At 42.5% G+C, this 26,839-nt stretch overlaps 1 protein-coding gene across 1 annotated transcript; it reads right to left on the reverse strand.

Moving 5' to 3' along the window:
• Window positions 1-317: 317 nt before the first annotated feature.
• Window positions 318-26,328, reverse strand: T265_02909 (hypothetical protein; the record flags this gene model as incomplete). The annotated part of the gene is made up of 2 exons (XM_009167262.1): window positions 318-595; window positions 26,208-26,328. 2 exons carry the CDS (start codon window positions 26,326-26,328, stop codon window positions 318-320), a joined length of 399 nt encoding a protein of 132 aa, XP_009165526.1.
• Between the last annotated feature and the right edge of the window lie 511 nt (window positions 26,329-26,839).

Consider the following 26,839-nt stretch of genomic DNA (forward strand, 5'->3'; position numbering starts at 1 on the left):
AGTGCTCGGATTAAGAATCGCCTACTATGCATCGATTCACTAGTGACATACTGCCTTCTAAAGCATCTTAGCGCATTTATTTCCGTGTCAAAGGTTATCAGATACAAAACATTCATCGGAGACTGAACACCTATCGTCTCCGTTCGAAACTCATTTGCTTCACCAGGCCAACTGGGTCCCCTTGAAGCAGGTATTAGAGGGGTAAATTTCGCACTCAGTAAGTTGTTTGCATACGATAAAATGCAATTTGTTCACAATCAAGATATGGGTGTTTTATCTAGATTTCGTGCAAGCGAGTTAACAATAATGCGCTTGCTTTATCTGTGTAGCTCAGTATGAAACTGCTGTGCTCGTGTTATGGCATCTGGCAGAGTTGTACCGGACAACCAATCGACTGCACGCTGTTCCCGTCCATAATTTTGGCCCTGTCCACTGTGAAGATTCGTGGTAGCAAGTGAACCACACACAGTGCAAAAGTACCGTCGACATTTTCTTCCATAGCATGTTCCGTAAAACTGCGGCGGCGGTGGTGATGCAGTGGATAAGGGAGGCTTTGCTCCGTCTCTGATGAGACGATAGACTTTGGCAATTTCCGCTGCGGATGTAAAGGAAGTATGACAGAAATTCTGGGACAGTTATTGGGACTCATCAGTTAGGCGCAAAAGGATAGGATAAATGCTTCAGTGTTGACAGCTTAGGACTGTTATTCCTGGTCAATATATCCGCCCGCTAGTTTGTACGGATGGTGAACCTGAGCTGCTCGACCGTTTACGCCGAATGATTCGACCTGATTGTCCTGGTTGTTTTGTATATTTCAGGTGGATAGCAGTAGCGCTCACCACTTAATTAGCTGTTCCAGCTTATCGATAGGGTTGTTCATCTAGTTTTCAACAAAAAAGACCGCCTTGGTCCACCGATCAAGTTCCCCTACTCTCACTATCCTTTTACTGCTAGCAGTGCAGCAACTTTGTGTAGCTTTTTCTCTAATTTTCCATTTTGTGGCTGTACTTTCCGAATGAGACGTGATGTTATACGATCGTCCGCAAACCTTCGTATCCCTTAATTATTTTGTGATCACGCCCGGGTCAATTTTGTCTCTCAGTCGTGCTGTGCCCTTGAGATGCAAGCTGAACCACCCTTTTATTAAACTACTCATGGCATCGAAGTAGTTCAACAGCGGTTTATCATTGTAAACCTGGATGCTAGCTTTCGTCTCCGATTTGTCCAGATGCCTAGGTTCCTCCAACAAGCAGTTGAATACAATGAGGTAAGTAGTCCTTATGTGAATTACTCGACGAATCAATTCCATAATTCCATAAAGAGACGCTACAGCCGCCAAAAAGAACGATGTGGTTCGTCACACCTTAAATTACTGATATAACGACGATGTTGATACTACCGAACCTCCTTCATCGTGCAGTTTATTAACTAATCCTATTAGTAGCTCCCAGGCACCTCAAAAGGGCAATCCCTAAACGTACTTCGCTGTGTTTTTGGAGGCATTGCGGTAGTTAACTAGTTCTCTGTAGAAACAGGAAAACTTAGAGTTAGAGCCTACACACATCGAGGCAAAGTGGACGGTACGCCTCACTTGGGCGAAAAAAAATAGGGTGCAAGAAAGGGTGGTACAGAGCCGATAAAATAAGATGTAAATTTAAGGAAAGAAGTAAAATAAGCATTTCAAACCACAATCTGCAGGGTTCGAGCGAATTCACTGGTTTCCTCAATTACGGCCTATTTGAAGAGCAACCATCCCTCGGCATTGCGCATGAAATACGCTATTCAATATCCCTCTATTTTACTGACTATTTGGAGGGAGTTGACCCGAACTATAAAGAGTTATTCACTGGTCAACTTTCTTACACTCTTATACCAAGAAAACTATGAAACTGGCCATCTGTTATAAGTAAGTTAACCGTCTATATTTTGTAATGCACTACTCATAAGGTTGAAAATTCGTCGACAGCCCACGAGCGGTTTCGCCCTTCTTGAGGTTCATCATGCAGACACAGTCCCCGAGTTTCCGTCAGCCTTGTGTTCTACTTGAAACTAAATTGCACGAAATTAGCGAAATGCACTCATTTGCAAACTGATTTGGTTTTTCGAGAGACTCACCTGGAATCCAGCTGAATCTTCCATTTGTAATGGTTCCAGGCAACTGGTACTTAAGTGTGGAGTAGCTCACTATTTTGGTCTGGTGAAAACACCTTTGGCATAGCAAGACGGTATATAGGTCTTCTTCAACACAAGCTAATTGGTAGCAGATTTCCTGAAACTATTCAAACGGTGTGCTTGGGATATCTTTGATAGTCAGCCAGGATACCAGCCCATATTAAGGGGCTCAGAGACCTGGTGTAGTTATCAATAAAATTAAATTAATCTAAGGTGGAGTTGCACCCTAGCTTAAACTGAAAATCGAGTTTGTGATGTTTTTTTTCGAATATGGTTATACGTTGTTGGCTTTCATCGGCGAAATTTTCCAGCTCTTGAGGTAGTTGCAAGTCTTCTGTGTAAAACGGGCACCTGTGTGCTGGAGGTATAATAAATTGTCACTATATCCAGTGCTTGTGAAGCAATAGTTGTTCCCTCCAAACACGACTGCTCTAATACAAGCACTTTAATCTTTCTTTTCGACTATTGCTTGTAGTTCACTCAGTAATCACCCATCATTAGTGTGAATTACCTACCCTACTTGGTGAAATGACGAAAACAGTATAGATGAAGGACTTACGTTCAGTTAAATAACAAGCGTAAGCCTCTTCAGTCAGTCCATCTCGTCTTGTCATTATCTTCAAATGAGGTGGCATTATGGTAGCAACAACTGACTTCAAGGCCGTGATGAAGCCGTCGCCTAGCTTGATTGATACATTGAACAAACAGCCGCTGATTGGTCAACTGTGGTTTCCGTCACCCGATTGCATCAATATTGCTTGTCGTGACTTATTAAATTATCCAAATGGAAATGAATCGCAAAAAGCTGCATCCATTCATAAAATTGCCGATGGCTTTCAGGCTTCCTCAGTGCTTCTGTTCGGGATGTTCCTACAGAACGATCACTCGTGCATTTATTCAGTCGTCCACATAACGCGGTAATTCATGCCAGTTCCCCGTGTGTTAATGTAGCAAGTTTGACTAACTAACGTAGTGCTACGGAAACAGCAGGGCTAGTCAAACGAGTGTGGTGTGAATAAAAACTTTACAGGTTTCTCAACTAGCTACAGAGTTTTACGGTTTGTCGGCTGTTCACCCACATAACGCGTTTCATTCTTCATCCGCCTTTTGTTTCAAGACTAACACTTGTAACATAACATTTGTGGGAAGTTCTCGTGACACACACAACTGTCCGTCACATGGGGAGTACCAAGCAAATGGAATCACGCCATCTCGATCCCAAGTTCATATTTTGGTTGGCGGCAACTTCACAGCAAAAATCTATGATTTCCCACATGTTTCGTGACTTCATTCATTCGTGACTTTGTTTCTGCTCTTCGGTAATTCATCGGTGAATCAAAGAGAGGGGATTTTCAGTCTTAGAATAAGAGAATAAACCTGCATGTTACGCTTTCTAGTTTCGGCTGTTTGTGTGTGTTTACTGAACTGCAGCAATACGTCAAAAGTTTTGGTGCCAAACAAACGGTTTTCAAGACAGATGTTTCCGTGCATATTCACCAGCCACATAGCCAGCTAAGCTTGATTCCCCAGTACGCTGATGTTGCTCGTTGTGTTTGGTATCGTATCAACCAGCGCCAGCTGGCTTCAACTGGATCTACTGGTTAATATGACATTCGATCACCTCAAAATATGGGAATTAGGTTTCAATCCGTAGCTTATCTCAGTAGGTTTTCTGTTGAACTGGCATAATGATTAACGGACTTCTTTTTAGGGTTCCATTGCGTTGGATTTCTAAGATCGCTGGTATTCAGCGAACGAGTAATATCTCAAAATATTGGTGGTTCGGGTGCATTTATCAGTGGATGTTGATGTATTCACCGGGCATGGCAATTACACTGCAAAATTTCAACAACTATCGTTTTCCGATCACAAACCAAGGAACACCTATCGCCAGATAAAAATTGTATTTCGAACCCATAAACCGTGATATTCTTTATGTGTTCCAGGGGAATCCGAACGCTGGAAAGATGAATAATACTAAGCGCCAGAGAAACAAGAACACGAGGATGTAATGAGATATTTTTCGAAGTGTAAACAAGGTCCGATTGAGGAAGTTCCGAAACCCGCCATATTCTAACGGCTCATAGGATTCCCAGTAAATCGGAAGGAACTAGATCGTTAAATGAACAACTGCCTTTTCTTACCCGAAATTCTGGATATGGGGAAATAGAACAACATGGAGATATGTAGATGTTAGAGATAAGCCAGCGCTCAAAACTTTACTAAATGCAGATATTTTGTAAGGCTTTTTATACGTCAATACAGAGGCGAGATCGAACGTCAGGGTGACAAGTTTAAGGACATCAGGTGCCTTGTAAAATCGAGGCCTTAGGCCATGGAAAGGCTTTATCAATATGGTGTGGCGTAACACTGACTAGTAGAAAAGAGTGGAACGCAAGAACCTTGCTACACCCCCCGACTATTCACCTTTCACTGGTTCCTCTTCAGTAGAGCCGATGTTCTGACGGTGCTGATTGTTGCCAGCGAAACACTAGTCGATGAATCTATACGAGCCAGATTTCGATTAGTTGATCTTTGTAGCTTTCACACCATTCATCACAAGTGATGTAGCGGGATAGGTGTAATGAATCAGTGCTTTTATCTATTCAATCGAGATGTTAGGAGGTTTGCTCAAATTACGGAATATTGGACCGTTCGAATCAGATGGGAAATTTGTTACGACCGGGACAGTATGAAATTGGTCTTCAACACCTCTCTGTAAAGCGTCAGCATGATGCCAGGAGCATGGCTTTCAAATAGTGTACAGGCAGTCCGATTAAATCTAACGTCTTCAGATTTTGCACAGATTTGCCATTCTTTGGATAGAAAGTTATATTGTTGTGGAAACATTTCATTTTAGAAACGCGGGTGAAATGTTTTCTGATAATCAGACGTGTGGAATAGTTCCATTCGTAATGAAGATGCCTTATTCGGACGAGGTTTCGGTTCGGTCCACCTTAAATGGTTGACGTAAAGATGCAAAGCTGATGAAAGTGCGATATTTCAATCCTTAAAAACCAACGCAATTTGCGCACTATTTTAACGTACGTCAAACGTTTAACAGCCACTTTGTTCGTATTAGTAAATCTTCACAGCCCGTAATTTACGGACGGGGAACACTTGACAAAGCCTAGTTAATTTATGCAGTGCAGAGGAAACGGTTACAATTACTGTCTGGGCGATCCTTAGATTGTAAGTAGAAACCGAATATTTGACGCGAAACCTATATTACTTAGTGAATCCACATGGTCCACATGATCACGAAGGATATCGGATGCTTGTCCATCACCATTCTCATTTGAACAATCTTGGTAGGATGGGTAGCAGAGAAGTTGAGCGACATTTGAAAGGACAGATGCAACTCCGATAATTGTCTGGAGATTGCTACATGGAGAATCCACACTGAAAGCGAGGACATTTTAAGAGTGATTTTGCTTTTGCTAAATTAGCACACAGTCTCCAAATATTAAGTTTGTACATTTGTTGCGCCACAAGAATAGGTTCAGTAATGACGCAATGATCAACAACCTCCCCCCCCAACAGTCAATGAACTTTGAATTGCTGTCCAATTGTGGCTAGTCCTCATCGACCTAGAGACACTTTTATTGTGGAACATACTGCTGATATGGTTGGTGATTGACACCACCTTCATGCTGCAAGCCTTTCAGGCAAATTAACCACAGATGGATAGTTAACAAGCAAACCTGGTGTGAAAGTGGGACAGCTTTTTGAGCTTTGATCACAATGGAGTGCCCGATTCATTCTTTCAGAAAACTGATTGAAATTTGTAATTCAAATGATCTCGGTTGCCATATAGCTCACATTGATGTTCAGTGCTCATACCAATATAAGTCACGTTAAGTCGGTTCGAGTAAAGTTACGAAATACATTGTGCACCCGGTAATGAGTTTTCAGAATTGAAAATTGAATTACATTAAAATAAAGAGGCATATATATTCCACAACAAGTGACAGACACAAAGAATCTGAAAACGTTCCAGTAGAAGTTGGAAAACATTCAAGTGGTTCACAACGAAAGTGCTGTCGGCGAAATATCGCGCACTGTGGGGAGAACTGAATCACGTAAATTTTCACTCCCAGTCAACTGTTTGAAATCTTCGTCGTGTGGGACGAACTGGATGCTGAGCATCTGAAAGAAGAAAGTTTGAGAAAGTGTTACCCAGAAAATCGATGAAAAAGGCCCTTGAAGGTCCACAGCATTTCGAAAATCGATTCATTGATCGTGAAGCAAGATGAGACTTTCTCGAGAAGTACTAGAAGTACAACGAGAGAGGCTAAATATAGTCATAGTTGTATGTTTTTGCGGCACCGACGACTGTCTTGCTGAGGGAGCAGAGGGAATCTTGTTGGAAGTTCGTTGAGGTTGCTTCAATGGGAGTGACCAAATGAGATATTTAAAGAGAGCTACGCCCAACAACTTCACGGTGATGGTTCTATAAAGTAGCTGTTGTCAAAAGTGAGGGTAAAGCGACTAGAGGGGTCTTGTTCCCAGAGTCTGCCTGGGATCGTTCATAGTTCAGGGCACTGAGAGATAATAGCGCTCTTGAGACCTATCCACGAATGTATTCAGGACAGTTTGCTACACTAGAACTGCAATTGGGAGAACACATCATAAAGTCAGGAATGGCCATGTACTTCTTATTGAGGGAGAAGGAGAATGGAGATAACACAAGTTGATAGACGGGTAGTGGAGTGAACTTTTGGCCAACTATCCTTGTAAATTTAGTCCAGCGGGTGAAGCTCCTTGACTTAAGCAAAGCATGTTCAGCTTGTGCTTCGTCAAGCAGATGATGCGGCACACCCAGATTGATTTTGCGAGATGCTTTTATATACTCCCGAAACAACAGTCGAAGGGAAAGCTAACCTAGTGAATCTGGTTAACCAGTGTAGGGCGCGAACTAGCGTGAGTCTCCAGAGAGGAAAGTAGTTCGAATTTCACTTTGTGGACGATTTGATGTATTTGAGACAACCCAGCTGAGTGACGCGCGAAATCACAATTAGAAATTTGAGAAGTCCTGTGGTTTATCAATAAAATGGGGTACCACTTGTGTAAAATGTTCATGAAAGGGAAGCAAACTTCAAACTGTGAGGATCCCCATATAAATTGTTGCATGAAGTGATGCAAGTCCAAAGAAAGAATCCAGGTGTTGTAAAAATTTTATGGAAACGGCACACCCAAAAAGAAGGGCAATTTGGTTTAAAATTAGCGACAGACTTGTGCGCATAACACATGCTTATGTTATTGGTCAGAATTGGTTCGATATTTTAAGAAGCAAAAGTTATGATGGACTGCTGGTACGTATCGAACAAACTAATAGAGCTACCGAAATCATGCATCTATGACAATGGGTGAGGTTGGGTTGTGGGATTTCGTCTCAAAGTTTCAACAGCTAAGCTGAACTAGATTCACTACAACTCCACACATATGCGGCCCATTTTCTCATGGAGACAAAGTTGGATTTTCCTAGACATTGCATGATAGTTTTCAAGGTTGGCGTAGTATGATACTGCAAGTAGAACGGACTTGCTGACGACATTACTAGTTGAGCAGAGAGTTCATTTGGGCGCCATCGAACATGGACCGGTTGATCTATCTCAAAAGCTCTCTGCGTGTTTGCTAGCCTGACCTGTTTCTCTGGGCTTACGTCGAATTCATTGACTCACTGCATCAGCAATTTCTGCTCTGCAGAACTCCGTTGCAATAGTGCAGCAACTACCATTCGTTGACAGAAAAATCCGCACCAAATATAATAAAACCCCAAGTACAGTGCACTGTGAATTCAATTACTGTGACTTAGCTCTTTCCTTTCATTCATTTAAAAACTTCATATTGGTCCTTGCTGCTCGTGTATATACGCATATTTCTATCGTATGTCATCGTCAGCAACAGTACACTAGTCTCCAGTCTTTCAGCCAGCTTGGCGTCAAACAGCCTAGAACTTTCTTCACCTTAACATCTCCAGGCCAGTCGATATACTTGAAACTACACGGACAAATTTGGTAAATCCACGAATAACTGCAACATGATGGGGGTTGTTTGTATGCTGTGCCCATTTATCCAACCTCCCCTATGTTAATGCATTTGCTTCGTTGTCGGTGCTGGTTATAGTACCGGTTACAAACGACGCAGCACTGGACTTCATGCTTACTGGCATATACTAATCCCCGTTTGAAAATGTTTCAAGGGATCAGCAGAAATCACAACTGAAACTCTCAGTTAATTAACTTTTAACCCTATCAGGATTTACCGGATGTTTTTCTGAAAATACATTCATATACGCGGTAGCCTGATCAGTGATCCAACTACAAACAAAACTGAAAAACAGCCAGAGCTAGCAGCGAGTGTATAATGCTTGACCAGTTGTGTTTTCTCGTTCTCGGACGGGAAATTTTTTGAAACTGATGGACATAGATCTACCAGAATCTGCTGTTCTGCGGAAGAAGCTGCGCTGCTTTTCCAAACATTTTATTTACGAACTTTACCACGGCCTTGCCTTTCATTTCAGAAAAGTTTGGTGGGTTAGGAAAGGACAGTGTGCCTTTTCATATACTGGACACCCGATCATGACCACAACCGGCATAACTGGAGTTGCGGCGGAAACTAATTTCGCAAGTCTATTGCTACCGAAATGTAAAAATTTTATTATCATGTCTTCAGGTTTAACGGGAATGTTAAGCTTTCGGTCACTCCATATCAACATCTATCAACATTGACGTATGCGATATGGGAAATCTCAAGTAGAAGATTTGTCGTAGACTGAAGCCAATTGCATCATTATGTGGTGACAAATGACTATCCCTGAAGAGAAAATCCAAAGCAAATCCAACGAAAATTGACCACTGGATGATTTTTTTCCTTTCAGTGTCAGTTTAAGAAGGGCTGGAAAAAGATCTGGTGGAAGTTTAAATGGCGACTCGATTTAGAGCTTTTTAGGAGTAGCTACGTTCAAAGCATTTTAAACGGAAACAGGCCGAGAGAAACATGAACCGCGTACAAAACCTGGTTTGTCAAAAGTTTTTTCTCCAGGTGGCTCACACTGTGCGTCTTCTTTAAGATACTTATTTAGTTGCCCCTGTGGAGCAGGGGTCGTGCGAGTCTGGGCGTGTATCAGTGTATAATCATGCTTCACAAATGAATACTAGTTGGGAGAAAAACCAAAGGATCGACGAAAACCATTGATTTTAAATAATTTTTCGTGATCTTTTCGAAGATCAAAGGCCGTCAGGCGCCGTATCCTAGTGATAACTCAAAGTGTTAATACGGGTTGATACCCCAGGCCTAAAAATTCAGTAGTGTGTAGAGTGTGTCCGACCCAAGTGCCTCTCAAACGCATCCAGGTACTCTGTACGTACATGCGGTGCCCATCCCTATTAGAGAATTTGCACAGCACAAAACTGCTTACATTGACGGAAAATGACCACAGTATCCAATTCTGGCACTTTGATGAACCGATGAAATTTATTGACACTGATTCAGACTAAGCAGATAATTTGAGGAAACAGTTTGGTTGCTAGCCCTTCTGCAGACAATAGGTTACGGCAGCTAATGCTGTTTTCTTCCCATCATTTTGGGTCCAGGTAGGAGCTAAGAACTGAGTCAACGTCGATAATATTTTAATCTGCCATTGAGGGGAGACCTGTGGGAAGCAAACCTGGTTACCAAAAATGGGGAGAGATCTGCTGGCCCGTTCGTTTTTCAGATGCATGAGCTGCTCGGATGCGTGTGAAGCGCCTATAAGCCGGGGAACTGCTCGAAGGATACTAATGAATGCAAAACCATATGCATCAATTTTCGACCCTTCGCGACAAACTTTCCTCGAGAATTATCAAGTTAAAAAATGATCAGTCCCTAAGGGTAGCACTTGGTCACGCGCGAGATACACGTGTTTAAGTCAAATAGTATGTTGACAGAGAAACCAAGAGTGTTTATCAGATAAGTTTTTGAGTTCAACTGTGACTGGTGCCTTGGATGTCAATGCGTCAACCTTGTGCCCAAAGGATGAGGTGCTTTCCGCTTGAGTCGATCTATCTTTTAGTTTAATAATAACCAGACCTAGCGTCGTTGTTTCCTCCCTGAGAAATCAGGAAAACGTGGCTTAAGACACCATGGCAAACAATTCGAGTTGAAAGTTACCCTAAAACGGTATTTTTTAGACTTTTAACCAACGAATACTGGTTTAGCCAACACCCGTTTCTGAGAAGTGACCAAGGCGTAGTCCCAGTAAGAATCATCTCTATATCAGCAAGTATTCTGATGTCACTTCCTCCCTAAAGTCAAAGTTGGAGTGGCTAGACAACTGAGCGTTTAAAAGACTTTGGAATCATAGCAAATCATGTTTTGCCGTTTTGAAAGGCATTTGGCAAGAGTGGCACCAGCAGTGTTACGGCTGCATAAAATGTACCAACATTGAGGACCACCAATCCTTACTAGTAGGGTGGCTTTCTAGCACGAAATCAGTTTACAATTCATATACGCAATACAGCTCTATAAAAAGTTGACTGACAAGTTTCTCCCTATAAACTAACGACGTCCTAACAGTCTTATTTACCATTTCCGTACTAAAATCTGAAAGTTTTTGTGTCAAACACCGATTTTCATGGTGAAATCAAATCTTAACTTTTGGACTACCAGTGTAATATTTGTATACTCTCCGGACGAGTTACCGTATTCAATGGGTTGGTCTCATTAAATTTTCAAGCACAAGCCAACTGAAGTTCGATGTGTGTGCATCAGCATGGCTATATTTCACTACGTTTTATTTTTCGTTTGAACCGGTTCTCGGTGACCAACTGCTGGGTAGTATTGGGCATTTGATTTACTCATCACGGTCGCATGGGCGATTAGTCTTTCCACCCTACTACTTCTCACTTTTTGGATTACAGACCATGCTCGTCGGTTGTGTTTTTGAGTATCGTCATACTTTTTGTATTGTTCATGCAAAATTTATATATATATATTTATGTATACATATAAGCAACTCATGAGAGTCATCCTTTTCATACTCACGGCAAGTTTACACCAAAGAGGTAATCACTGGACGCGAGTTACACCCTAAATATGGCTCATCAGCACCGCGTATTCTTGATGGTTTAGTAACCTGAACAAGAGGTATTTGATATGCTTGGCGAATGTTTTAACACTTCTCCAACAGTATATAGTGAGGTTGCCTGCCTTGTTACTTTTGAACAGGCGAGCGTTTTTACTCTTGATCGAGGCTTTCACGAAGCGATCAAAGCCAATCGCTTCATTGGAACTGGGAAATAGCACCAACTCTCCGTTTAAGTATTACGCAATTCCAATGCACTTCTGGTAAATACCTTTAGTTATCATCTCTGAATATTGTATCGCACAACTACTGCACCACATAACCTTATACTGAATAATCTACCGCGTTTAATCAAATGGCTTCTCTTCCAAAGGATGTCGAAAGAGTTGCTCATTTAAAGCCCTTGCCCACCAAGTGGGAATGGTTGCTCCCCCTGGTGTTTCCAATCTCTGAAGCTATTAGTTACGAAGAAGTAATTGACCACTTCACTCCGTGTTTGTTATCCTGCTGCTCGTTTGAAGCACTCCGCATTCTGCCACAGAACTCCCGAACTTTGAAAAAAACAAAAACGTAAAGGTCGTCAGTGCGAGGTAGTTAGGCAGCTATGTTACATACCGTTTCAACATTGGTTACGCCCAAGCAATACCTAAACCAAAAAGTTGCCGGAATTCTATCCATCAACTTGAAATGGACCAATTTAAACACGAGGTCTGCTGTTCATCTAGGAGCATTTCTAATGCTGAATCATGTGACCTAGTCCAGAAGAGCACTCCAAACAGTTGCATAGAGTGGGGTCTGACAGAGTATGCGGTTCTGATTCTCTACCCTTGGAAGTATACTGGCCACATTGTCCAATTAGTGTTTTCACGACCGGAAAGTGTTCAGAGTGTTAATTTCCGCAACGCCATTTCAAAAGACTTTTTAAAGTGATTGCAAACCAATTCTTCTCTATTTTCTCCTCAAGGTTTGTGCAGCTTTTCAGCCCACGTTCTTTACCACATTTTGGAGTATGAGTTGCATCTAAGCAGTACACACTACACCATGGAGATTGTTCATATACTGTCAGCCTGATATTCAAGTATTCAGGCATTCTAAACTGGATCCAACTGGTATGTCCGAAAAGGAAGAAACCTGTAGTGACCCGCAATACTTCTGACTGAGTTGATAACAGTTCTAGTACTCTTATGTGGAATGCACTTATAATCTCACAGCAGCTAATGTATTTCATTCTACGGGACCGATAAAAGATGTGTACTCACAACAACCCCATTTAAAAAGTCCTCCTCTCCTCATGCGCTCACTGTGGTGAGTCCACACAAACGGTGAGATCACTTGACTCTCATTAGAGCCCGCTGAACTCACCTCAAGGGTGGACATGTTCGTCTGTACAGAGCCAATAATTCGGGTGTGCGCTGGTGGAGTAGTATGTGTGAGGTGCTCGGAGTTCAAATTTCAGCATGACCGAGGGTATACGGTTTTGATAAGTTCTCTTGAGAGCAAAACTCAAGTCCATTGTTTCATTCCTGTGATGTGGACTAACCAGAATAATTGCGCCAGGAGAGTGGAAGAGAGGTTTAGGCGAGATTTATGTGGATGTTTAGACGCAGATTCCTTAGTACAATAAAGCTGTTGCTGTACCGAACAGAGGTTACTGATGCAGTTACTGATGCCCTCCGTTTTAGGTTAGGGTGTTTGCGGAGTGGAGTCCTGCTAAACCATCTACAGACATAAGAATAAAACCTCGAAATAGACCGAGCCTAATCTATGTAAATCCAGAGCGAAGTGCAAAAGTTATTATCCAAAAGTAGTTGGGTTTCAATTAAATAATAGAATTGGCAGTTACTAAACGTAGCAGTATAAGTAAGCTGGTGTAAAATATCTAAAATCTCAGACAGCTGATAGTCTGAAATTGTCAATTAATATCTACCGATAAGAATAATAGTTAAATCTAGAGATACACTGGAATCTTTAAGCGTCTCAGAATGCCCAAAGCTGGTTCTGTCCTAGCTAAAACCATCAATCATATGATGGCAAAACGGAGGCCAACGTCATCGTAGGTTTCCCGCACCTGGCATCCAGTTGCCTTTTCACTTGCCTTGTAAACCATGTAAGAATATAGCAATATGGTCGATATCAGGAATGCAGTAATATACTCAACGAATGCGCACCATAAGAAACTCGAGAGCTGACAGCGAACAAGCTTTAACTATTTGTATTTATTCTGATCATTTTTGAATATAACAACATCAATTATGCGGAATGAAATCTAAAGCAGCGGCAGAGGACGATGTTCAAGGGAAATCATAGAATCTCACGCACCTCTCACAGTCGCAAAAGAAGTTGTGTAAAGCCAAAGCACCTACGGGTCGTTCCGTTAGGCCAAACATTCACGATTATCGTTAGCCGCAGTGTCAGGGCTAACTATGTTGCATCGATTCTTGTTTACGTCCCACGTATAATGAAATTATGGTATTATTATTAGAATTATACCACGTGGGATCAAGTTAAGGGGACAGACTTGGTTGGTCCCTTGGTTTTGCCCTCACTTGCCCCGTTGAATATTTGTTGAATATTCGTTTTATTTTTGTAGCCATGACTGAGGCAGGCACTCATATTTATGTTCCCAAACTTTGTCAGGCCTCTCCCTTAGTCACGCTTTCATTACGGCAAATCATGCTTCCACAGAGAAAATTTCTAAAGTTTGATTGACTCATGCAGTATTTAGATACTTTATGTGAGATAGAGTGGACGTCTGTCGAAGCCTGAAGCAGCTGAGCACTTCAGCACGAAGAAAGCACTTTTTAGTCACTAGGTGGAATAAGTATGTCGGCGTCGAAAGCGGGTACTGGTATAACCAGAACAATGTTTATATATGCGAACTTTAGGGTTCAGTTTGCTGAGACCGCCGGCGGCATGCAATGCATTATTTAGCACATACGTACGGCCTACGACTTGACAAGAATGCAGTATGAATCTCCGGTAATTTGCCTTCTAAACTCTGGGACTGTTCCCGTCGTAGTCACTAGGGCGGGCTTGTTTCGCCGGTACAAAACTTGGATTTAACCTGCTAGGTGATAGGCTAAGTCCAGAGAGTTATGTCACGTTTTGTACTCGCGATTATTTGTCAGAGATAAAAAGAAATCATTGACTTAGGTCATCGAATCAAAAATTTCACCATTCGACCTGGGTGGAAAAATGTAGTTCAGCCTATTGTACGGAGCCCATCCCGCAGTTCATTTAGCAATTCGACTCATGAGCACTCGATAGCAATGTGTGATCCCTTGCTGGAAGAGTGAAGACTGTACTAGCATAACCTATGTTCAGATGTTTGAACGCCTATTTTTAGAGTGGTATGTTGCATTGCGAACAATTTGTTCTGAGCTTCGAATAAGTTTATATTAACAGGCCATGGTTGAATCCGAATGTGGGCGAATAACGCCGGAGGGCAAATTCAGTCAACAGTTTGACTTCTAAGGACAGGAAAATCTCACTGTCAAATTGGATTGGTATAATTACCCAAAATTAATTCTTTCCCGGCAACGCAACCCCATTCGTAGTGCTATCATCAGTTCAGCAATGAGAATTTTTCACCACAACTAGCCGAATGGTTGAACTCTGCAATTTATGGTTTACCTGGACCTGTCGGTCGCAGTTAGCAAAACAGCCCCTCACGACTAAACGTGCTCACCATCTTTGTTTCGGCGTCTGTACAACAGAAAGCTATTGCTAACATGGGAATCGTTTTCCAATTTCCTAAAGTAGCTGAACTGTCCGGCCACATCGACAAACGACAAGAAACTTCCCTACTTTGTGTGTGATAATTCGGTTATACGCTATTCGCGGTGAACTGGCTATGTGTAGGCTAGCTATCAATCGAAAACATTTTACGTGCGTCATCAATACTAACTACAAATCGGGAACTAGGCTTGTACGTGCTTTGAGATTTATTTAGCCTACCTAGCACTTTATTGGGCTGTCAAGCTCGTAGACATAGGTGATAAACTAACCACCAGTCCCTCGATTTTTGGTCGGATTTAATGAATGCCTGCATTCCAATGGTTCCCCATTCGGTTCCAGTCAAATAAATCACTGTCAGGTAGTACACGGTTGATTGGCGGTTATATTATATTAGTTATTATATCATATATTAGTTATATATATGTATATATTAGTTATATTTCACGTTATTCATCTTTATTTAGCCATCAATCTCTCACCATTGACTAAGACGCAAGATCAAAAAAATTTCCACTTCCTGGCGCAAGGCTTTTTGTAAAGGTCTCCGGCATTCACGCACATATCGATTTCTCTGCAATTCTGTTAACGTCTACAGAGCGCTCAAACACATCAAAGATTTCCTGCTTTAAGTGAGCCCTAGAAGGCTCAATGATTATAGCGCGAACTCACTGACCGAATGGTCCGTGGTTTGAACCCAACTTCTGCACCTCGACGCTCCTGTCTAGACAGGGTCACCCTGGCAATACTTCAATCCTCGTGCTTTTTTTTCGGGTGTTCTTGCATCTGGGTACCAAAAGGATGGACGAAGAAGACTCAGGGAGCCAATTTATGTGTACAAATTCATGTTAGCCCACATCGTACACTAGTGTTGATTTGTCCTCCTTTACCAAGCTCTAGTTTCTAGGGTCAAGTGAAAAATTAAAGGATCGAAACTAAGAAAACTGAGTGGAAATGGTGAAAGAACTTGCTGGTTCCAGAATGAAGAGGCATTCAAATCTTTTCACACAATTAAGGATTATCAGGATAATCCACGATTCGTCTAATATGTGTACACTTCTTCCATTGACGTCCTGGCGTCATTCAATCGATGTTTATAATCTAGGGATTTTTTCATTCCTGATTTGCAAGCTCATTCGATCAAACTACGTGACACTCAGTAGAATTGGTATGAATTATAATGGCCAATGCCATGTAGCAGAACGACTCACAGTTAGGATTTGCCTCATTTAAATACAAAAAAGTTTGGTACAGCAGTGTCCTGAAGAAATCAGACAGAACAATCTTCTTGCAGAATTTATTTGCGTTCATAGATGTTATTTACAGCTAAATACTGAGTCATAACAGGCTAGAGATAGGGGACGTTAGCCGTCGTTTCGTTAACCGCACTACCTTCGTTTGGGGGAACCTCAGGTGCAGAATTAACTAACTGGCTGTCAAGATCGTTGTAAAATGCATAGTGTTTGTTGTTGATCAAATATGATTTACATACATTGTTTGACTTGCACTGTGGCCAGATTCATGTGAAATTTTAAAAAATCTCATTCTTTACTACAGGTCTACGTTAAAAATCTATTCGACCCATGCAGTTTTCCAGTCTTAGTTAAAAGCAACAAAACTGTAGCGCGCATTGAAGACTATCTCAGTGAGGGCAGAATACAGTAATACTCTGTTTCCGTTTTTTTCACTGCGTTTTATAAGAAATAACTGCATGTTTTTATATAGGCCAGTTAATTCCGTAGTCGAAAAGTTGGGATGCGTGTGGGGTTACCGTTTTCACTCTAAATTCCGTAACCAGGAGTTGCGAGAGACTACTAACTAAGACGTAGTTGTCGATTCATAGCTTGTTTCGAAGTTGATGATGGAAGCCTTTGTAGCGTCATCGTTTTTTTACTGAGTTTTCCCTGGATTTACTACACCTCTTTTGGTTTCTCAATCTGCAACGTAATTTATTGTCGTTTGGGTTAGCCCATCGTTAGAAATATGGGCAACTAGACCTTGTTTCCGCTGTTCCTCCTGATTGGTGTGCTGTTTTGACTGAAAAACCTGTTTGTCAAGCTGAATGAGGAAGTGGACACAATCACGTCATCTCACATCCGAGTGGGGGTTTGGCGGTGGGTGGGTTGTCAGGATTAGGTAGCAATATCTCATATTTACCTAGGTGGTTCAGTCACCTCAAAACTACCCGCACAAGTTTGTACGTCTAGTTTTCTATCTTTATCCTACGGAGAATCGTAAGGGATCAGAGGACGCCAAATACACTCATTTGCAAACTAATTTGGTTTCGACAGGATACTCAACTGAATTCTCGAAAAATATCTCATTCATGTTTCAATCAAGTCTTCCGTCGAGATGAAATTACTTTGTAAGAGATAGCCTTTCTGGAACCACTGGCAATCTGAGTTTAAATGGAAAGTAAGGTTGACGAAAACTCAGACCCACGTGATGAGCTCCAGAAAGGATGGAACTGGTCATTCTTCGTTGAACACTGGTGTGTTCTGTCCAGAGGGATCCTAAACTTCTGCCACATGGTACGTGGACTGGGATAAAAGCTCCAGACGTGCTTCTTGAAATACATGTGCATAGTTTATGTATTTGTGTATGGAGGTATCGTGCTTGCAGCAGAGATCGGGTCAAGGATTGGTAGGAAGACTGAAGGCAGTAAACCGATCAGACAGTCATTCTGCTCATAAGCGAGCTGAGTGGGTGGATGCGATTTTGAAGGCTGAATGGAACAAGAGGCCAACATTAAACCAAGTCATCCCTCCTTGTTTGAGAGATCTCTGCAGGATAAATAAACTGTAAGCTTGTTTCCAGATTACGGCTTCATCGGCTCAGATCAAGAACAATTTTGGTGCATTTTACTTCCGTAATCAGCAAACCTAAAGCTACTAAGTTCCGGTATGCTATTTACACAGGAACTAGGCTGACATTAGTTGGGCCTAGTTGATTTGAAAATTACCTGGTCGCACAATTGTCCTGGACAATATCATTTATAGCCAGACCTGTTCCCTTTCCTAGCGTTTTGAATATATTGTCAATCGGATCCCTAATTTCACTGTATTAGTCAGTAGTTTGGACTTTTTCTGAGAATTACTTTGGTGTTGGTATCCAGTGTGAGCTCTGCACCACCAACTCACTTACATACTAGCGTCACGGTGTATGCTATTGATGAAGCGTGCGAGTAATCTCAGATCTGGTTTCCGAGCTCTGTCTCCGCATCTGGTGGAGGGCGAATTTGATTGCGGAACTTGTTGAACCGCTTTGCAGTGTTCGTTTACTATTGTGCAACAATCAGGGAATATTGACAGCAGTTAAAGAGGACGCGTGCGAATTTTCAGCTTTCAAAATATATGTGAATATGAGATATGTAATTTCGTGTATAAAGACTTGCAACCGTTTATTTCGTGTTTGCTAATAAACGGTTTCGCAACGAAGGAATTCAAGTAGAAAATGTGGTTGACGGAAACTAAGGGGTTCGCCTACCTCCATGAGCCCCAAGAAAGGCGAAACTGCGGTGGCTTGCTTGTCGAAGAGTTTTCAGCAACCTTCTGAGAAATTTCCTTTATGAAAGAGGTTTCCTTCTTACACTTGTGGGTACTGAGGTATGCAAATGCAGTTCATCCCACTTGTTGTTCAAAATGGAGTCATACTTTAATCAAATACTGACCGTTTGATCCATTTTATTCCCAATCTAGGTTGCACCATGATCAGATGGACCAAATGATAGACTCCATGAACGGGTCAAAAACTGACTGGATACCAACTCTTCTTTGTCTGCTGAAGGCACTGATTAGTGTATTAATCCATATCTTGAGTATTTGCAGTTTGGAAGAAACTGTTCGTTTGGTATTTCATTTGGCATACTGCACTATAGACTTACGGAAACTAGTTTATTATTGTTTATCAACCTTTTCGAGCACGCCTGCATCATTTACCCAGATCGAGGGCAGGTTTCACTGAATTTAATTGAGTAGACTCATTGAAAAGGTTTGTATAGTAATTTCGGAGGAGTTTTGCTGGTTCTCTGTACATAATACTCGAACGCCGCTGGTTTGAGAAAATATCTTCTAAAGCTTACATCATCGTAAATAGGGGTAGAGGTTGTTAGCTGACAAGTACGCTGAACTAGGACGCAGGTAGTAGTGACAGTCTACGAAGTACGGGAAAACAATAGACCAGCTGGAATTTCGCACCACAACACGCTTGATGTGATAGGGATGAAATTCCTCACCATGGCAGAAAACGAGATTATACATAACAACCTCCTGAAATGGCCCAAGATCCTGGATTCCTAGTGGTACTGTTGGCCATTTGGGGTGCACTGGACAGAAAAGAAGTCAGTTTAGAGGTATATATACAGTGAGACAATGACGTCAGGCTGCCTTCTGGCCGAAAATACGGAGTCCGCGACTTGAGGTGAGAGCATGACAAAAACGCTTGTAACTAGGTATTCATAAACGACAAGTATGGTTGTGAAATCTTTCCACAACTAACGTTATGTTAGCCATATAATGTTATTTGCGCACTAAGTTGGTTAAAAATTGGAGTCTCAAATGCATCTCTCATTTATGGTGGTTTTCAACTCGATATCCTGCGCAAGGTCGACTCAGGGTTCAGTTGGTTTGTTAGCCAAGTTGTCCCAATACATTACCTCGATGTAACACAGTATCTATTAGGTTGCTAGGAAATGGATAAATCAAACACATTATTGGTTAAAATCTTAGTAAGTCCTCTGGTTATGTTTTGCATGTAATCACTATTGACGAGTTGATGAAAATGCACTTTTCCAATGTTCCTTGGGAGGGTACTGCATGTGTTCGCTTGTCTTCGAATGCGTCAGTTTTCTTGTCTTTAACTTATGTGCAAGCATCTAGTTGGGCAAATCGAAGCAACTAAATTGATTACATCCTTTAACAACTTATATCCATTTCGTGGTATCACTTCAGGTTTGTTGAAACCAGAAGTAATGACTGGCATGATCAGGTGTTTACGAATCCGCTCGGCTTTCTCAGTTGTATTTAGCCAAACTCCGGCAGTGAACATCTTCAATGCAACTAGTGGGTTCAGCTTTCTGAGGACGTACAGCACTAGTAAAATATGGTATGACGTTATACTGTCTTGCCAAGACTACCCCTTCTAATGCTGTTTAAGCAATATGCAGCTGAATCTTCTCAGTATGGTAACCTTCAATAAGGAACAGAAAACACTTGCGTACAGGTTCGGATTCCTTGTAAACTTGTCGTTAAAGTTCTTGTAAGAGTTGTGGTGTTTTGCCAAATAAAATGAGAGCATTTGGCATGACCCTCTCCCGTTTGACGACAAAGATTGTCTGCCAAACGAACACTACCTTGTTAAATCGCGATGATTTCTAGGCCTGATTTTCCACTTTTATTTATCTGGGTATGGATAAACCGATTCAAGTTGATAGAAAGCCTGTCATCGTTTCTACACTGAGGACAGATTACAACGACATACTACGGGATTAGCGGCAAATCACATCATACCGATTCCCCTTGTCTCTGTCAAGCCTAGTGGGCAGCTCCGTAACAGACGTGTCCTTTGCCGACCATCAGCTTAACCGAAGTATGACTTCCACTCCTTTGTTTCGGACAGATTTGTTTGAACCTAATCTTTTGAGTAAGAACATATCAAAATACTACTCGAGGCTTGAGGGTTATACAATAAGCTGCTCAAATAGGGATAGAATCAAATGAGGCCACGGACAATGAGACTGTCGGGTAGGTTAATAAGAGGAATGGTTGGCTGGTTTAGTCACTATGTACGAGGATATTGGGGACCGAAAAGAGAAATAGCTCTTCAAATGAGAACAATTGACGTATGAACACAGTAAACTGCGCGTGGGCATTGATTCATTGGATTTTAGATCCGTGAAAGAATAGAACCTTGTTTCTTCGGGAAACTTCAAATTGGCAGGATTCAAGGACTGCTGCAATACCTGAGCAAATAGGGCAACCTAACTAAACGGATCTTCGAGTGATCTGTGTCTGTCCAAGAGTCATCACAGTTTGATACATTTTTACAGACGCGACCTAGTTTAACGTGGGCTAAGGTACATGGGTCCCAAACATGCATACCCCAAGGAAAAGAATTCGGAGTGTTCGCCTGTGAGTCGTTTGGCTGAGTCTTCTGGCTGGCAATGTGCATAACAGCCGACAAGGACAATGTACGCAGGTCAGCTGTTGATTGACAGAGTTCTTGAAAGACCGCATCAAACAGGTATTGATGTTATCTGGTTGTTTAAGGTAATCCGGCTGTAAAACAGGCTTGCCACTGTGAATAATGCAAGTATAACTCAGTCTAGATAAGCTTATTCATAAGTTTCTAGAGAGAAAACGTCTCCGATAAATTTCTTAAACCCCCAGTGAGTTCATTTCTCATCAGCGAACCCCATCCTGCTGAGTAGGCTTAGGGTGAATTTATGTAACTATTGGGGGTTTGGTAATTTGGATAAATTTCCAGCTTCCTTCAGGTGAGTTTCAGAAAACCTACGTCTAAAGATTTTTAACTTCTCCAGACAAGCACTTTCTGTTAGGGAATAAAACTTTTTGGACGAACAAGCTTAAACTGACTTTTAGTTTCAATGTTCATTCAAATTGTTGATGTATTTTGAGGGGCATGTCTCAAGTCTGTAGAAATATTGGAAAATTTGAGTAAAACGGTCACGAACCACAGACTTTATGAATTAACGTCATACCATGGACTAAGAAGAACAAAAAGACAAACATATGCAAGGCAGAAAATAGTTGGACGGAAGATATTTGGACATGCAATAGCTTGGCTACAGGAAGCAGAAGGAAGGCGAATGGGGTGAAATACTGCGTGATTGTGCGTCAGATATCTGGAAAAATAGTGTGGTGATCGCTTACAAGAGATGAGCTAATTACTTTATGTTAAATGTTTTGCTTTCAGGGTGCCGAAATATTTGATGCAATAGTTAATGAAACAAAGAAAGTGGTGACGTTTAGGGTGCTCGATAACTTGGTCTTCAGGCCAATAGTAGAACATTTTGCTATCCACATAGAGGACTTGATACCCTTGAAAATCCAACTGAGAGACACGGAAACAACATGATAGTCTTTATGTGGTCACAAATCCACGGGCAAATTATTAGCTGACGCATAATAGGAGGAGAGCAACTAAATTTCCAAGAGGCTCCTTCTAAATGTTTATATCTACAATACACATAGTTTATTGGAAAGGCTTTTTCCTCATTCTTTAACTTGTCGTTGGCACTACGGGAGAGTGTTTTTAATGACGGACATAAAACTACAACGACCATGGACATAAACTAGTGAACACTGAACCAAAGTGAGCTAGAATTTGACTTGTGTAAATTTTTGCTGATGGGTTTTATCCCGAGTACTCTCTGATGTGGAAAGCTATGGAGGAAATTTACCCAGATTCTTCCCGTGCTTATGGTGTGTTCAGTCTTCTTCTTCTGACCAGTATTCAGTTTGTTAGGGCGTTCCAATGAAAACGGAAGGTGCTGTTTCGTTTTTAAATATCCTTCTCTAACCGTCAACCACACTGTTCCTATTCAAACCTGAGGGCCTGACAGTAACTATGAGTAACGGAAAAGCGTCGGGTTTGAACATGTCCCGCAATGTCAACTCATTAGAGTAGTTGCCCCGTCTTCCTTCGCTACCTTTTCGATATTTCGTTCTGTTTTCTTCAAAAATAACGGCCAACCGAACAAAGACAAATAGATCATTGCATATCTTTAGAACAGTCTGGACGCAGTCCATCAGAGGTGAAAATAATACTAATGTTTAGAAGCCGTCTAAAAACGCTTATGTTCTGACCTTTACAATTTTTGACAGACGCCTCACGCGCTATCAGTAGGTAGATCCGAAAATGTGGTCCCTCTGCTGACTTTCAAATTCAAAACCTGTGGTTTGCTGCATAAGTCAATAACACCTAACGGCGACAGGAGTGACTTCGCAAACCATGAAAGGTCGTGCACTGTGGTATTGCCATGTACAATTTTTCCCCTAAGCTCTTTCTAATAAGGAACTAAGCCGTCTGGACCACCCAAGGTTCTTTCATGTGATCGGGGAGACTTTATTGCCCGTTCTTCCAGGTGCTCCTGATATATGATTGTTAAACCGAGATGCGAAAGTTCTCGGCAGCCTCTGCTACTGATTTTGAGTCAAAATGTTCTGGTAATATATGAAGGCGTAGAACTCTGTCCCAATTACTCTGCAACAAAACCGTTTCAGTGAAACGTTCGTGTCACTGTCAGCCGATAATCTGAAGCATGTATTCACGTGTGGTGGTCGGGCTTGAGTGCTACAACGATTAAGGGGGCTACACTGGTTGGAACTTCATTCCACGATATCCGACCACCTCAGTGTAACGGCATACATTACAGTTGAGGCATACGAGTAGCATGTAGCTTTCTTGAAGCCCTCTCTTCACGTCTAATGCGAGATGAAGTTTATTACGGAACTTGTGGGACTGCTTTGCGGCATTCCTTTACAATTGTGTGATGGTCAGTGAATGTCCAGAAAAGCTCAAGAAGACACGTGAGAATGTTCAGTTTCTTTAAAAAAACTATGTGCAAACGAGATGTTTAATTTCCTGTCCGATAGTTTGTATCTGCTTAGTTGGTTTACGCTAATACACGACTTCGCGTCAAAGCGTTTTCCTTTCTTAACCGAAAAAGCTAAGGAGGAGTAGTCATATCACAAGAAGCGAGATCCCGTTCTAAGGGTAATCGTTCTACTAGGCGGTCTGGGGATAAAGTTGTCGTTTCCTTTGCAATAGGGTTGTGATAGCAGTAAGCTGTTTCCACCAGGTGACCACCATGGCCAAATTCATGGAAGAAGCGATGCCACCTTCCTCTGAGGAAGAACGGGTTAGAAAAGGCCGGTCCCGAAACCGCACACCCTGATCGCCCGACTCTTGGGCTTGACCGCCGGCGCATTATTCAATACGATCGAAATGATTTTAAAACCAAAGAGTCTTGTGCTGCTCAAAAGGAATCTGATGCACACAGCCGCATCACGTGCGAGGCAGTAATGCCCTACTCTCCGAGCTCTCGAGTTAGGCAAAACTCCTCCAGCCGAGCAGGTAAAAATAGTGAGACATCGGCTCCAGGCAGGGTCCTCAAAGAATACCCCACTATCCGTTGCTCCTCAGGTCAGACTCTTGAGTTAGATGCTAGGGGCAGGGTTACCGGACAAACCTCTACATCCTTCCACTGCCTCATGCCTCGGACTTTTGAGTCAAAGGCTCAAGGTTAGCCCCCCAACCAAATTCTCTTCCTTGGCCTGGGTAACGGGGTGGCACTATTTGCCCGCACAGTTCTGTGTTCACCGGTGTCCCTCCCCAACTCATTCCCACCACATATTCAAACCTTTCTGGGTCATTCCATCGTCAGTTTTCTGACCGATGGGCCTTAAGAACCCCGTTGTCTATTAACACTAAACAAAATAACGCCTTTCTAAATCTACGAGATCCTTTCTACATAGGAGCTTTTTACGTCCGTGCTTTATGTCAAATTGGCAAATAAGCAAGGATCGCTGAAACATTACACTGCATGTATGCCGTATCTCCGAAACACGCATACATGATCCAAGCGTGGTTGTGCATCTCAGAACGCCAAGGACGTACCCAGGTCTTTCACATTTCTCCCTCAGTGTGATTAGTGATCCGGAAGTGAGTACACGTGGAACATATGGTGTGGAAGTTGCACTCTGCTTCAGAGCAGAACACATTTTGCTGGACTGGTTCCAAGTGAACGGTCATCTTTGCGCCATTCGGTTATCTTTAACTCAATCAAGTTCAACGCCTGTCAGCATAAAAAGCGGTCCCTGTTTGATTGTCAACTTATGCCTCAACGAACTGTAGCTCTGACGGTGGGAAGGATATATTTTATCGAGAATTATCCAAGCCCGTTCGTCAAGCAAGGAGCATAGGCATCGTGATGCTTGCGCGTGATATTAATGCACAACTCTGTCGTCTGAGTTCCCATGAAATCACATACGGGCGGTCGATTTGGAGTTGATGCTCGCCGCACATGCAAGTTCTCCAACTGTGCACTGATCACAAACCGTTTTTAGCTAGTACGAACTCTCAGCGTAAATCCTCACACTGCGTAACCTGGTGGCCACCAACTGCAAATCAAGCAAGAACCCAGTTAAATCACGTGGCCATCAGCTACAATTCAAGACTGTCTTTTTTCTGGAGAACATAACTAGATTTCAATGACGTCACCGTACTTGCAAGCCGTTTGGCCCTCATAAGTCAGAAAGAAGCGTGCCAATACATCATCGAAAAACTACCATGGCTCAACGGTATCGATCTGAGCTGGCCCAATAACTCTCCTTAATAAACCAATACTGATGTGGCAGTGAGCAGTTCGATGAAGCGTGGCAAAATGTGAAAGGAGCTATGTTAGTGGCGTTCAGAGCTGTCTGTTCGACTTATCTGATTCGACTCTAGACCATTTGGTGTCGCCGACATCACTATCCATGATTGATGCTAGGAAATCCATACAACAAGGCAACGAGTAAGATGGTGAGCACTAATTCCTCAGACAGCAAACAATGAAGAATCCAGGGAAAGACCGAGAGCTCTGGTGGACATCGAAAGCTTGGGAGATGAAGAAGGCCTTTGCTATGAGAAACAGCCATGCCTTATACCAACTGATACGATCGATCGGCCCTAGCAGAATAGCGGTCATTGAAATGATATGTGAAACGCAAGCCGTCCATGGGAACGATGGGCCAAACACTTCGAAGAACAGTTTAACTGGCCTTTTACATTCTGAAACGTGAGAATGCAATAGAACCGGACGATCTGTATCCAGTCCTCTTCGAAGAAAGCGGGGAATCCCTGGTGGCACATCTGACGAAGCTTCTTGGTGCCATATGAAACGAAGAGAAAGTGCTTGCAGAATGGTGCATGTCGATAGTTATTCCTATCTTCGGAAAGGGTGCGCAGACTCTATGCGAAAACCACTGTGGCATCAGTCTGTTATATATATATATATATATATATATATATATATAACCATTACGAAGATGACACAAAGATTTAGTACGGATGGATGGTTAATATAGCAGTTCGGAACACAAGGCCGGAATCCCGCTTGCTGCTCTCGATTCAGTGTCTCACGAGCCACCGTAAGGCGACGAAGCACAATTGACGCCAAGTCTCGTTACGACCGGGGTCAAGCTGATCCCCCTGTGGCTACCACACTCACCCCGCGCCCCTTTTTGAAAATGAGCACTATCACCGACTCTCCCAGGTGCCTGGAACAGACTACCTTTCCCAAACGCAAGCAAACAGATCAGGCAAGCGCTGACTGAGGACTTCAGCCCCATCTTTGAACAATGTGAATGGGAAGTCATCCAGACCAGAGGCTCGGTTGCGCTTAAGAGAACATATGCATTCATAGACCCCCCGGGGCCGTAGGCGGTTCCAAGTCATCTGTGGGCTCCAGATGGGTGCCGGTTGGTGGCCAAGACAACTGTTGTTCGAAGTATTCGGCCCATCGGTCGAGGCGTTCTTCTTTATTCGAGATGTTCACTCCATTCCGATCATTGTTGGGTTCGTTCACACGTGGTTTTCTGGGAGCGGTCGGACTGATCAACTGAAATAATCCTCGGGCATTATCGGCTTCCTGGGCCTCTTCCAGCTCTCTGGTTTTCTGTGTCCACCACATTTCACGCTCGACTTGTACGCACACCTTCACCTGACGTCTGAAATTCGTCACATCAAGTTATGTTCGGGGCCGGATGGGATATTTCCCCGAGATTTAAGAAGTGCCACTGTTCGGTCTGATTTCCAATGCCTGAGTGAGCCTGGTGGTGCCGTGCGGCGGGCGAAATTCCC

The sequence above is a fragment of the Opisthorchis viverrini genome (genome assembly GCF_000715545.1).
Source record: "Opisthorchis viverrini unplaced genomic scaffold opera_v5_40, whole genome shotgun sequence".
NCBI lineage: Eukaryota > Metazoa > Platyhelminthes > Trematoda > Opisthorchiida > Opisthorchiidae > Opisthorchis > Opisthorchis viverrini.